The sequence below is a fragment of the Podarcis raffonei genome, chromosome 2 (genome assembly GCF_027172205.1).
Source record: "Podarcis raffonei isolate rPodRaf1 chromosome 2, rPodRaf1.pri, whole genome shotgun sequence".
NCBI classification, from domain to species: Eukaryota; Metazoa; Chordata; class Lepidosauria; order Squamata; family Lacertidae; genus Podarcis; species Podarcis raffonei.
The window spans coordinates 39,749,151-39,763,135 of record NC_070603.1 but is presented as its reverse complement, the minus strand read 5'-3'; the positions used below and the strand labels follow the sequence as shown (position 1 = coordinate 39,763,135).

The 13,985-nt window shown below is 40.0% G+C and overlaps 1 protein-coding gene across 2 annotated transcripts in view; it reads left to right on the top strand.

Moving 5' to 3' along the window:
- Positions 1-13,985, top strand: part of B3GNTL1 (UDP-GlcNAc:betaGal beta-1,3-N-acetylglucosaminyltransferase like 1) — a 166,582-nt gene that overhangs the window by 15,343 nt on the left and 137,254 nt on the right. For both annotated transcript variants that reach the window (XM_053376128.1, XM_053376127.1), the window contains exon 5: positions 572-637. In XM_053376128.1, the coding sequence (XP_053232103.1) occupies positions 572-637 (66 nt within the window). The remainder of the gene's footprint in view (positions 1-571; positions 638-13,985) is intronic.

The following is a 13,985-nucleotide window of genomic DNA, read 5'->3' as shown; positions in this document are numbered from 1 at the left end:
AGGTACCACTGTAGTATAGTCAGTGGTTTCAGTGATACTTTGGTTCAAATCCTAATGAAGCCTTTCTTTTAGCCTTAGTTCCCCAAGTATAAACCTAGAAGCATAACCATCTCCCTCACATAACTCTTGCTAGAGTTGCTAGGAAAATGATTTTAAAGTGCTTTACACATCAATAGTTATACATAAATAGCAAGACATATTAATAGCATATTTTTGAACATTTAGGCTCTGCCGTGGGTAGGAAATTCTGAAATGTGGTTTGGTTTATTGTATAAAATGGTAACAGTTTCACTTTTTGTCTACTGTAAAAAGTCTGGATTTTCCCTTCTAGTTCTAATTTATGTTAATTTTCTTTTGGGGGCTAAATTTACTACTCTGGTAGCCATGCATAAACTATTGAAATAAAGTGGTATCTGGAATCCCTCCAGTAGTTGCAGCCAATTGTGTATTTTATAGTTTTGTACTTGGGCTAGTAAAGTGACCAGTTAATCTGGCAACCATCTCTAGTTATTGTTTGAGAACAGTGGTGGGCCCTCTTTCACATATAGTTACAGTGTGCCATTTATTACAGGATGATGTGATGATGCCCCAGAGAATAAGACTGCAGTGGGAAGCTGCTATTCAGCATCCAGAAAGTGTGAGTATTTCTCTCTGTCATTTTCTTTTAACAGTGAGGCATGTAGCTTGTTTTAACAGGAAGGCTTGGGAAATGTTATAGCGGTTTTGATTGCAATTGGTACTCCTTAATCTAGTAAATTTTAAGGAAATGTTTCTGGAAGTTTTTACTCAAGTACCTTACTTACTTGTTTGTTTATATTTCCTGAAAATTCTATATGTGACCTGATCTAAAAGCTTTATCTATTGCAAAAAAGCAATAAATTAAACAAGTAAATGACCACTGTAGTTAATGAAAACAGAATTAATGGCTCATCCATCGCATTTGTGAAAATGCGAACAGATTATAACAATAGTAACAATTGGGTTGTATCCAACAGTGTCACTCAGCTGTGACAGTAAGGTATCCATAAAACAAAAGTGGCAGGTTGCAAATTTCAGCCATTCTCTCCTTCCCTGCATCCCTCTAAACCTGTATCAGATGGTTGAGTGACCCAGAATATATCGCTCATAAAAAACTGCTTTGTGAATTAACACTGTTAAGTACCTAATTATAATTGTCTATAATTTTCTGTATTTTGTTTCCTTCTCATCTCACTTTTTATACCCCCATGCATATATGTACCTGCAATGTAGAATAACTCCTTAATTCGTCTGATGCTTTCTGCAAAGTCAAGTTGGACTCTTCAGAAGTTCTATAACTTTTCTTCATTGTTGACACAAAGCTGCTTTTTGGAGGACTCTTCACTCTTGAAGGGATGGTGTACAGCAGGCACAGGCAAACTCGGCCCTACAGATACTTCAGGACTACAACTCCCATCATCCCTGACCACTAGTCCTGTTAGCTAGGGATGATGGGAGTTGTAGTCCCCAAACATCTGGAGGGCCGAGTTTGCCTATGTCTGGTGTACAGTCAGAACACCTCTAGAGCTGGATTAGGAAAAGATAAAAGAGAAGCATTTTTATTGCTAAGGAGGAAGGCAGTAATGGTTAAGTAGACCCACCTATTAATGTTGAATAGGTTTTACAGTATTAAAGGTCCATATTTGGTAGACTGAAATTGTCCTACAGAAGCATCCATGATAAAGAGATAGCACTGTAAAAAGGAGTGTTCTTTGCTTCTGTTTTTTTAAGGACCCACATCTTGTCTGTAACGTATTATAAACTGATTTTAATATGTAAATGGCTGTAACGCCTCCTGGGACAGGTGGTGAAGGGGCGTGTCAGAAATTGAAATTGAATGTGGAATAAAATATTACCTATAAGCCAGGAGGTTGCACAAGGGTTAGATATTGCTAGTCTGCAATTTAACTACCCTGCTGCACTGGTTCTGCTACGGATATCAAATTGCTGCTTTGCTTAGGCATATGAAAGGAAGTCGTTCTGAAGAACTTATTTTGCTATTGCATGGCTCATGTGAGGGAAAGCAACGTTGCATTTAATTTTTGTTTTCAGTTTCATGGTTTTAAAATAACTACTAAGTGAAATTGCTTGGCACTTGTTTCATTCTTGGTGTGATGCTCTGTTAAAAAAACAAAAACCATAAGGGAAAGATGTGAAGCCATAAGGGGATGGGGCCAGATGTATAATAATCATTTTCTTTGAACTAGAATGAAAACAACAAAAACAGAATGGCTTGAGTCTAATTTTTAGGCATTAATCCATACCACAAGATTACCATACATAATTTAGCAAGCAGCCTTGTTAGAGAGGCCCACAGATGATGAAGCTTTAAAAATAGTCTAATGGGCACAGTTTTTTCTTGCTAGTAAAATATAGATCTTATAGTTGATATGTATGAGCTCATATTCTGCCCAGTCTGATTTCACTTGTTTGGACATGTTGCATAATAGGGAGATGTTACTGGGGATGGAAATTGAACAAATGCATGGTTTTTTCATGACCCTGCAGGTGTCTTCGACTGTGGTTGCTGCTAAATCAGCGGTATGTGTGTTTGGTTTGGGCAGGCAATTCATTGCTGATCTGTGCCTTTGCTTTCTTTCGCTGGGTGTGCCATGTTTTTCTTTATCTTCTTTCGTTTGTTGCTCTGTTTTCACTGTTCTCTACTTCAGCATTCATTCTATTAATATAAAGCTGGGGTAGGTAAGTATAGTTGCATGAGCAATGACAATATACTTCCTCTTTGGCCCGTTTAGGAAGCTGAACTACTGGGAGGGTTACAGTTCTCTTACCACAGTTTTCTGTTGCAAGACTGAGGAGTCATATGATGTTATGTCATTCAGAGGCAGCATTGCACAGTGGAACAAGGCGCAACAGATTTGTGCAATGGATCCTTCTGCTTCATCAGCAATGTGTACGAAAATGATCCTTACATTCTGGCTGTTTGCTTTATTGGATGGGAGGTTTAATAACATACGAACTCAGCAAAGTCTGTATTTCTGAGTTTGGCCAGATTGAGGATGTCTCTTATTACTGATGTAGTTTCCCCTTACGTGAGCACCCTAGGCACACATTCCTTACTTGTATCTTCCAGTATGTGTCAAACAGACCCACCCTGGACATGATATGTACCTTGCTTGCAGACAAACACTTGCTGATCATCAAAGTAGCAAAGAAAATACAAGCTAGATTCCAAAAAGCTTTGGGATGGGGGTGGGGGATTCAGATTTCAATGGGTTTCTGGTTTATTGTATTTTTAGCATCTTTACAATTTGCTGTATGGTGACAGCAGCCACAAAATTAAAAGACGCCTGCTTCTTGGGAGAAAAGCAATGACAAACCTAGACAGCATCTTAAAAAGTAGAGACACCACCTTGCCAACAAAGGTCCGTATAGTAAAAGCTATGGTTTCCCCAGTAGTGATATATGGAAGTGAAAGCTGGACCATAAAGAAGGCTGATCGCCAAAGAATTGATGCTTTTGAATTATGGTGCTGGAGGAGACTCTTGAGAGTCCCACGGACTGCAGGAAGATCAAACCTATCCATTCTTAAGGAAATCAGCCCTGAGTGCTCACCGGAAGGACAGATCATGAAGCTGAGGCTCCAATACTTTGGCCACCTCATGAGAAGAGAAGACTCCCTGGAAAAGACCCTGATGTTGGGAAAGATGAAGGGCACAAGGAGAAGGGGACGACAGAGGATGAGATGGTTGGACAGTGTTCTCGAAGCTACCAGCATGAGTTTGACCAAACTGCGGGCGGCAGTGGAAGACAGAAGTGCCTGGCGTGCTCTGGTCCATGGGGTCACGAAGAGTTGGACACGACTAAACGACTAAACAACAACAACAAATTTGCTGTATAAGAGTAATGTGTGATTTACATGGAGAAGAGTATTATTTTTCTGTTTCCTTTTGTGTGTATATGTTAAATATGTCAAAAGTATTTTTGTTTTTAAATCATCGAACTGTAGAGTTGAAAGGAACCCTGAGAATCATCTAGTCCTACCCCCTGCAATGTAGGAATCTCAAATAAAGCATCCATGACAGATAGCCATCCAACCTCTGCTTAAAAACCTCCAAGGAAGGCGAGTCCACCACCTTCTGAGAGAGCCCATTTCACTGTGAAACAACCCTGAATGTCAGAAAGTTCTTCCTGATGTTTAGTCGGAATGCCCTTTCTTGTAACTTGAAGCCGTCAGTTCAGGTCCTATCCTCCGGAGCAGCGGAAAACAAGTTTGCTCTAACTTGCATGTGACAGCCCTTATCGTGGTAGCTTGTACCTTTCAACAATAGAGTTTCATTCATGAAAAGCAGAGTATAGAGGGAAAGAGAGGTGGTTTGAAGTGCTTTTTATTTGCTGATTGAGTGTATGGTATACACTCTGCTTTTGAAGTTTGTTCCTGCCATCCATTCTGTATACTTTGTGCAGGGCTAATTTAGTTGCCCGATAGGCAGATATTGGCAAACATTCATAGCTCAATCACATTTGGTTTTGCTACTACTGAGCTAAAATGGTTTGGTTAGTTTTGCAAATTTGTTTACCGTTACATAATCTCATTCATTAGCCTTGTGTTCAGAAAGCTCTCTGTCAGTTTGGGATTTTGGCTGCCCAACTCTCTAGTTCGCAAGTGTCTCAGTTGTACATATGTGCCTATTTTTTTTTTGACCTTGTTTTCTATTTGATTGCGCTATTCTGCATAATGAATTTGCAGTAGTCAGTCTTGTTTTCATATATTATCCGTTTAGGAAATTATTGAGAAATAAGTCTATCTAGTTTTAAGCAGATTGTATCTATTGTTTATGTGGAAATGCAGTTTTTCCACTTGCACAATACGGATCTTGGAAATGATTTTTTTAAAGTTTTCTGTACAACAAAGTGTCATAAAGCTGAAGTACTGAAAAGTTCGTTTTTACTACATTCATCTGTTATTCTAATGTTCCACTGTACAGTTGTCTGATGACTTCCTAATTTTGGGGTGTCAAAAAAGCAATGTGCAAGACCACTTCCTCCCCTTAATTTCTTTTAAAGCTGTGCCTGTGATCCTCGATCTTCCAACACCCATCAGCCTCAGATAGCATGGCTATTGGTTAGGAAAGGTGAGAGTTGTAGTCCAAAGCATTTGGAAGGTACCAGGGTGGGGAAGGCTGCACAAAATTATAGTTTACTACAGGGGTCAGCAAACTTTTTCAGCAGGGGGCCGGTCCACTGTCCATCAGACCTTATGGGGAGCCAGACTATATTTTGGGGGAAAATATATGAAAGAATTCCTATGCCCCACAAATAACCCAGAGATGCATGTTAAATAAAAGGACACCTTCTACTCATGTAAAAACACGCTGATTCCCGGACCATCTGCGGGCTGGATTTAGAAGGTGATTGGGCTGTATCCGGCCCCTGGGCCTTAGTTTGCCTACCCATGGTTTACTATTATAAGAATGAGCCTAAACAACCATTGGGCTGTGTTCTAGCAGGGCCACAAGATGGAGTTCAGAAGATTTTGCTTCCATTTTTTTTATCAACTGTAGCTTGATGTGTCATTTGAACTCAACAAACTGTGATTTATCTTAACCATGGTTTGTTTGAAACCACTGTTTAAGCTTTGGATGTAGCATTAACTGTGGTTCAATTGAAAGTTTAAAACTTGATCTCCTTGAAGGAGATGGGAGAGGATAATATGAAAGCTTGAGGTTTGCGTAGGTTCGTTTTCATCTTGCTAAAACTATGGTTTTAGTTGGAATCCGGCCATTGTCACTGCTAGTTTTAAATGGTTACAAATTCAACAGTCTCTTCTTCTGTAAGTTTTGGTGAATCTATGCTACAGCGTAAGGAAAAAGCTTGTTCTACATCCTTGACTTTTTTCTTTGTCTCCTTTTCACAAGAGGGTTTGGTTTGAATAACCTTCTAGACCTTTTTCCTTTTGTAATTACAAGTCTGCACCAGCATTTGGGCCATGCTGCCACCCCATCAGACAACAATATGAGGAGGTTTTACTTATGCAAACACATGCCATTTAGAAATAAAACATCTATTGTGACAAGGCTTTCTGAGTAAGGCAAGGTCTAAAGTAGTATTTTTCCTTGGAGTTGACATGCACCGGAAACACTTTTGTCTCTGTAAGAATGTATTTAGGCAGACCTGGGCATGTTCTGACAGGCAAAAAATAAAGGCCCAATAAAGAATATGAATACTGTGAAGAACTGAAAAAGTTGCTTGATAATTAGTGGTAATCCCATTTCTTGTTAATGCAGAGAAATACAGAGTATTACAGCAAGATTTGGATTGCAGAGGAAAACACATAGATGTATCTTATTGTTTAAAAAGGAAAGAGAAGAAAATGATTGAAGACCTCTTTGTTAGCACTGTTTCAATTTTTATTTATTTAGTCAATATAATGCAAACAAATTGAACATGGATGTAGCCGTGTTTGCTTCTGAGATGGAAGTAGGTGTGCTAAGATCAGTTTCTTATAGCCTTGTGGCTCCCCAGGTAGCTGCTTCACTCCTCCATGTATGCAGAACATGTGACTGAAAATTATAACATAGGAATATTCACATATCTGAAGGAGCTGCTCATGCATATAAATACCTGTATACCTGAAGGAGCCTATAGCTCAGCCTGGACACTGAGGTCCTCCTCCGAGGGTCTTCTGATGGTTCCCTCACTCTGAGAAGTGAAGTTATAGGGAACCAGGCAGAAGGCCTTCTCAGCAGTGGCGCCCTCCCTGTGGAACGCCCTCCCAGCAGATGTCAAGGGGATAAAAAACTACACAACTTCTAGAAGACATCTGAAGGCAGTCCTGTATCAGGAAGTTTTTAATGTTTGATGTTTTACTATGTTTTTATATGCACTATAAGCCATCCAGAGTGGCCGGGAAAACCCAGCCAGATGGACGGGGTATAATTCATAATAAAAATATTATTAAATGTAATAGAAATAGAATTTTTTTTAAAAAAATAAAATCAGAATTCCGTATTAACTTTCTGATGGCACCATCTGCATGTTTGATTAAGTGGTAGATGGAGGATCTGCCTTTCCTGCTAATACTGCTGAAGAGTTGCTAACTTGATACATTACACATAGTCTGTGTTATCTCGGCCAACTTATAAACAAGCCTTGTGGCCCCACACGTAGCAACTTCAGCCCTCCCATTACATGAGGATTAAGTCTGAAGTATTCAGTTAAATATAGCATTATGAAGTAGATAACTATGGTTAATGGCTTTGGAACAAGCAGGGTACGCAGAGCCAGGATGACTCCATATCCTGGCTTGTTCTGAAGATGTTAACCATGGTTTCTCAGTTTGAATGGCCTACTTGTGTAGTAGTCAAGAGTGAAGTAGTTGCATGTGAGTGCACAAGGCTCATTCATATCTCAGCTTATTGCCCTCTACAGTCTTTAAACCCGATTTTCACGACAGATGTGAAAGGAGATCCATCAAGCAATATCACCAAATTGAAGTCAGTCTGGCCTCAAGGTTGACTGATATGAAAATTAGTAGAGAAGCTGATAAATACTATTGGATTCTAGTCTGGATCTTTGATTGAATATATTGCTGCAATGTTTATGGTTTCTAAAAACTTGGAGTCTTGTATATCAGGGAATTCATCTTTCTGTAGCTACAACTGTGCCATCTGCACTCAGGAGCAAGGGATCAGCTGACTTGCAGGAATCCCAAGGTCTTCATGAGTGCAAAGATTTTTAGGGGGTGAATCTAAGAGTAGAAACCAAAAAATGACCCAATGGTGATTGAACATACCTTGTAGTCATAAAATGTGGCTGACTTTTGGAGGGAGAGACAAATCAGAAAGGGTGTAGAATGCAATGGAGTAATTTAGTACAGTGGAACCTCAGGTTAAAAACACCTCTGGTTACAAACACTTCAGGTTACAGACTCCACTAACCTGGAAGTAGTACCTCGGGTTAAGAACTTTACCTCAGGATGAGAACAGAAATTGCGTGCTGGTGTTGCGGTGGCAATGGGAGGCCCCATTAGCTAAAGTGGTACCTCAGGTGAATAACTGTTTCAGGTTAAGAACGGACCTCCAGAACGAATTAATTTCGTAACCAGAGGTACAACTGTAAAAGGAATGACTGGCTGTCTGGGACCCTGAACAGAAGCGGGCTACACTGCAATGTTGTTTTGCAAGTCAAACATGCTGCATGTATATTCCACAAACACCAAGATTTGATGTGCATTGCATTTTATTTTAAATAATGACTGGAAAAGTCTGCTAGTTGCAATTTAAATCTTCAGAATAATGTTCTGTAGCTTTAGTTCAGAAAAATAATCTCTTAAAATCTGTTTAATTTCAAGCATTCATGAAGTTTGAGGGATAGAACTGCCAACTGTAATGCTTTCAGTATAACAAACAGATGTTCTGGGAGTGATGCACAAACAAACTGTATATAAAATAGAATGTGTACCCTTTTAAAACTCTTGACAATAGAACACCTGGAATGGATGTCTGTACTAGGATTCTGAGATCCTGAACCTGCAAGATGGTCTTGGTGTGAAAAACTGCCATAATACTGTCGGAATTATTTTAGTGTCTCCCTTGGCACCTAAGCCCCTGGAAAGATCATTTAATAGACACACACTTGGCTGAAAGAGCAGTACTGGAAAAAATGTAAGAATGGCTGGAGCAGTACTTGAAAAAATGTAAGAATCCCAAGTAGTGTGAAGGAAATGGGCACACAAAAATCTCTGTATTGGAAAAAGGGTAGTTTATTGATGCTGGAAGTGCAATGCTTATGGCAGCTTTCATTAATTGGGTGTTTCCACATAAATCCATTGAACCATGCTTGAATTTAGCAGTATGTTTGTTTTTCATTAAGCTGGGCCTGTAGATTTTTTTTTTTTAATTTGGTGTTTCTGAAAAACCACAATGGATTTTCAAAGCTAGTTGTAGTTCAAGACTGTTCTAAATTTTAATGAAACGTCACAAATGAAAACCATCCCTTCTGATACAACTTGGTAATTAAATTTATATCCAGTATGGCGTCCACATGCCAATAACCACATCTAACAATGGTTCTGTTTCTACAGCGCTATAGTCCTAGTTTCATAGTATACAGCTGAATAGATTCTGTATTATATTCTCATGCATAAAACTGGGGCTGGAGTTACTAAATGTTAAAAAGATCATTTTCTCTTCCTCATGTATCGGGCAACTAGCCATGGGCATTGCATGAGATGTGATATCTTTTATGGAACCCATATGTATGTTTACTGTTGGCAAGTTTCTGCTAAAGCAGTACAAAAAAACAAAATCCTAGCCCCAGCTTTCTAGCCAAATAGTTCCCCCTTTGTAGTGGTTATTTATGGGTTGGGTTTCTTGTTTCATCAGCTTCTAGGACTTTTCACCACTAAGAACTGCGCTGGAATCATGCCAGGGGCCTGAGGATTCCATTTAATCTGCATAAGTGAAAGTTTCATAAGCCTTTGAATTGACCTGATTCCTAGTTAGCTGTTTGCTTGTTTTTGCCTCCATATAATGACTAATCTGTCCCCTGCAAGTTTGGTAGGGAGACATGCATCCTCCATTTGACCCAAAGTTTCTCCTGTAGTTGTGAGACAAAAAAGGTAATCAGAAAATGATTGTGGACAAAGTAAGCATTCAACTTGCAGTAGCATTGATCTGCAGATGGGAGACATAATGAAATCTGCCCCATTTATTACCACGAAGTTTGAATATATCAGGAAGGGCTTTTTATTCCACAGATGTTGGCTCAAGCAAGTTTTGTCCTTGGCGAAAGAAAAGAGTAGGAACAATGTTAAGCCATAGCCACAGGAAAAAGGTGACTAGGGAGAGGGCAGGCTGAAAATTTCAGAGAGAGAATGTATAGCTTTAAATATTGAGAGAGGATATTACTGTGTTTGCAATAACTACTGTTTTCTATAATTAATTAGTGATTGCAGTTGCCATGCCTCCTGTAGCCTCTGCACCATAGAATGGGGACTGTTGAGCAGAATTGGGAGTTCTGAGCAGATAGCAAACGACTGTTGATAAATTTCAGTCAACCATAGTTAGCTTATTGTGCATTTGGAGGTCAGCCATGGTTTGGGTTCTGAGCTATGATTAGTCCAAATTAAATTCGTGGTTAATGGAATGCATTTGTAAAATCCAAGCAGGATGTACGTGAACATGTTCATTTGTATGCTCTCAAGGAGCAGCAATTTACCTGTGCAAAAATTTTGGCAATGAAGACTTCATCTTGGTAACTGGATGAATCACAGTGAACCAAAGTAGTTTAATCCCTATTGTTTTGGCACTGCAGAAGCTGAGTACTGTACTTTACTTTGGGGGTTTCAGTGTTTCAGAAGGTAGATGTGAAAGCACACATAGATGTACTTTAGCTTTGTAACTTTTTTTTTTGCTGTGCCTTTTTGCAAAAGGCTATGACCTCACCCTTCATACACTGAGTGTTGTTGTTTTTTTTTAAAAAAGATATTTGATTAAAAATTACAGGTGCAATATACAGATTATGAATTTATTTAAGTTTATTTTACATAAAATGGAGGTAGGATGTCCTCTTATTAAAACCACGTGATGATATTTTAAACCATTTATGAAAGCAAGGCTTCTCATCCATTTAAAACCTTCAAGGTAATATCCTCAGTGGTAGCAGCAGTGTTAAGTTTGCCATGTTCTCCACATAGACCTGAGGCGTAGGAAATCGTTTCAAAGCCAGGTCTCTCCTGGAGTCTTGGAGCTGTTCGGATACATGGCTTTGGCTCAGCCCCATCTCTACAGCAGTCATTAACTATAATCATGAACACATGAAAACATGACTTTTCTTCAAAGGAAAATGAGAGAGGGCAGCTTGTTGGTGAAATTTTAGAACTTCCTTCTAATTTTCCTTTTGTTTTTACCTGCGGCAGCACTTCTGAAACTCATTTAATTTGCATTCCATCATAATCTAATACAGCTTGTTCCATTCCAACTTACTGTGGAATGCCTTTAACATATTACTTTATGCTGTTCCTTTGAAAATTTGTTGTTTCAGGTTCCTCTCGACTTCCTTTGAATGGCAACATTTTGTGTTCTACACGTGCGATGTGTTAAGTTATAAAAGGGGGGGGGGAATGTTCCTTAGTATCAATAGAATTCAGTAGAATTCAGTAACTGAACTTGTGGGTTTATATACCAAGGTTTGCTGCAAGCAGTATTTATGTATACTGAAGTATTCCTTGAGTGGTATTTTATACAGATTTGGGTAGCTTATTTGAATGCAGAGATGAATTATGTTTATTACAGGCTTGTGACTGTCTCTTTGCCTCAAGCCAGTATAAATCGCCTTCAAGTAGAGAAAATGAGTTTGTCTCAGTTTCTTATTTTTCTTGTTTTAATTTCAGTTCTCCACATTTTCAAAATATAGTCTACATGAAAATTCATAATACATATGTGTGGGTTCTCCTAATACAGTGGTACCTCTGGTTACATATGCTTCAGGTTACATACACTTCAGGTTACAGACTCCGCTAACCCTGAAATAGTGCTTCAGGTTAAGAACTTTGCTTCAGGATGAGAACAGAAATTGTGCTTTGGCGGCGCGGCGGCAGCAGGAGGCCCCATTGGCTAAAGTGGTGCTTCAGGTTAAGAACAGTTTCAGGCTAAGTACGGACCTCCGGAACGAATTAAGTACTTAACTGGAGGTACCACTGTACATGCATTTCGTGTCTGAGAAATTGATCAATTGCTTACTCTGAATGGGGTTGGCAGGGACGCAGGTGGCGCTGTGGTCTATTCCACTGAGCCTCTTGCCGAGCAGAAGGTTGGCAGTTCGAATCCCCATGACGGGGTGAGCTCCCGTTGCTTTGTCCTAGCTTTTGCCAGCCTAGCAGTTCGAAAGCATACCAGTGCAAGTAGATAAATAGGTACCATTGCAGCAGGAAAGTAAACAGCGCTTCCATGTGCTCTGGCAGCCGTCACAGTGTCCTGTTGTGCCAGAAGTGGTTTAGTCATGCTGGCCACATGACCCAGAAAGCTGTCTGTGGACAAACGCCGGCTCCCTCGGCCTGAAAAGCGAGATGAGCGCCGCACCCCATAGTTCACAGTTTGGGGGTGCTTCTGGATCCAGCACTGTCACTGGAGGCTCAGCTAGCCTCATTGGCTAGAAGTACCTTTTACCAACAATCACTGGTTCAACAGGTATTGCCATTCCTGGACCAGGAAGGCCTTGGGGTGGAGGACACCAAGAGATGTTTGAAGAGCAGCAGCTGAAGTAGCCCTGGCAGCAGAAATCTCTTGATTAGGACCTGGGCTGTGGTCTTTTTCCATCACCCCCTTCCTCCAGCCCCCATAAGTCGCCACTGCCTTTAAAAAAGGATCCTATGTATATGTGCATATTTACTTATTGTCTGCTGCCTTAGGCGACTCTTGCCAGGTTCAAAGGCAGGTTAAAAAAAATACGAAGATACAGAAATGACCACTCATTTGCTAACGACAGCCAGAAGTGAAAAGATACCATCCCTCCATAGATTCCTGGAGAGTCAAATCTGGGATATGGCATATACAGTGGTACCTTGGCTTCCAAACTTAATCCGTTCCAGAAGTCTGTTCTTAAATGAAAACCGTTCTTAAACCGAGATGCGCTTTCTCTAATGAGGCCTCCCGCTGCCGGTGCCCTTCCACCTTCTTAGACTGAGGTAAAGTTCTCAAACTGGGACACTCTTTCCGGTTTTGCGGAGTTTGTAAACCGAATCGTTCTTAAACCGGACTGTTCTTAAACCGAGGTGCCACTGTATGTTCAAGTTGACAGATTTGGTTAAAGTAAGAGAGGGTAAGCAACAGAGAATGTTTTTAGTGAGAGAAGGAGTTTATTTCTTATTGGAATAAGAAAATGCAAGAGTCAGTGAATCCATATTCTCTGTTGGTGGGGAATTAAAACTCTGGGGAAGGAATTCATCATAGTGCTATGACAATTGTTCCATCAGCGCAAAAATTTCTGCTGCCGAATGGAGCCATTCCCCCTCTCCTCCCCCTGTGTGCTGTTCTGAGGGCTCACCTGACCCCCTCAAGCCAATTGTGGGGTGGCTTGGGGAAGAAAAGCCCATTGCACAAGTGGAAACCGTTTAATGGACTTCTGCTGGCAGAACTCATTAGTTGAATCTGCCCCTCAAGAAGTACAAACTCAAGAAGTGTCAAGGAAACTAAGAAAAAAATAACTGTTTCTTTTTGAATAGCAATAGTAAAAGCAATTAGATGATTCCTGGTAGATAGTTATTGAAATGCAAATCTATAATAACATTTTAGAGCAGGCTTCCTCAACCTTGGCCCTCCAGATGTTTTTGGCCTACAACTTCCATGATCCTTAGCTAGCAGGACCAGTGGTCAGGGATGCTGGGAATTGTAGTCTCAAAACATCTGGAGGGCCAAGGTTGAGGAAGCCTGCTTTAGAGATACTATGATCCAAAACCATAATGTTTTGCAGGTTGTTTATATTTATATTGTATTTAACCTTTTTTGTTGTTTTCCTAATCAATCAATCAAACAAACATACACCCACCCACCCCTTATCCCTATTCTGGAGCCTTGTGGTCCTGTGTATTTGCCATGCTTAGTGGACACAGTTTGCTGCGCTATGAGGATTTTTGGACTAACCCAGAAAAGTGTTGCTTTATGTTCTTGGCAATCCAGCACTTACTAATACCACTAGGGTATTGTATAGTTTGGGCACTGGCTGTTGGCAAGTTTGTATACTTCCATTGTGCAATAATAACTGCAAAGGAACACTTCTAAAAACAAAGTGGGAGTGACAAATAAGCCCTTTGTTCTGTTTTCAAACTTGGGGCATTTTTTTTTAAGTCCAGTGATTGTAGCAATGCTAGACATAAAGATGTTGGAAGATGTTTAAACTGTTGGTAAGAAACTTGCTGTTAACCTTAAAGTAACCAAAGATTGTGCAAGACCTTGAAATTCAGTCCTTTGTTTGAAGCTTCTGTCTACCTACTACTGATCTAGTGTCGT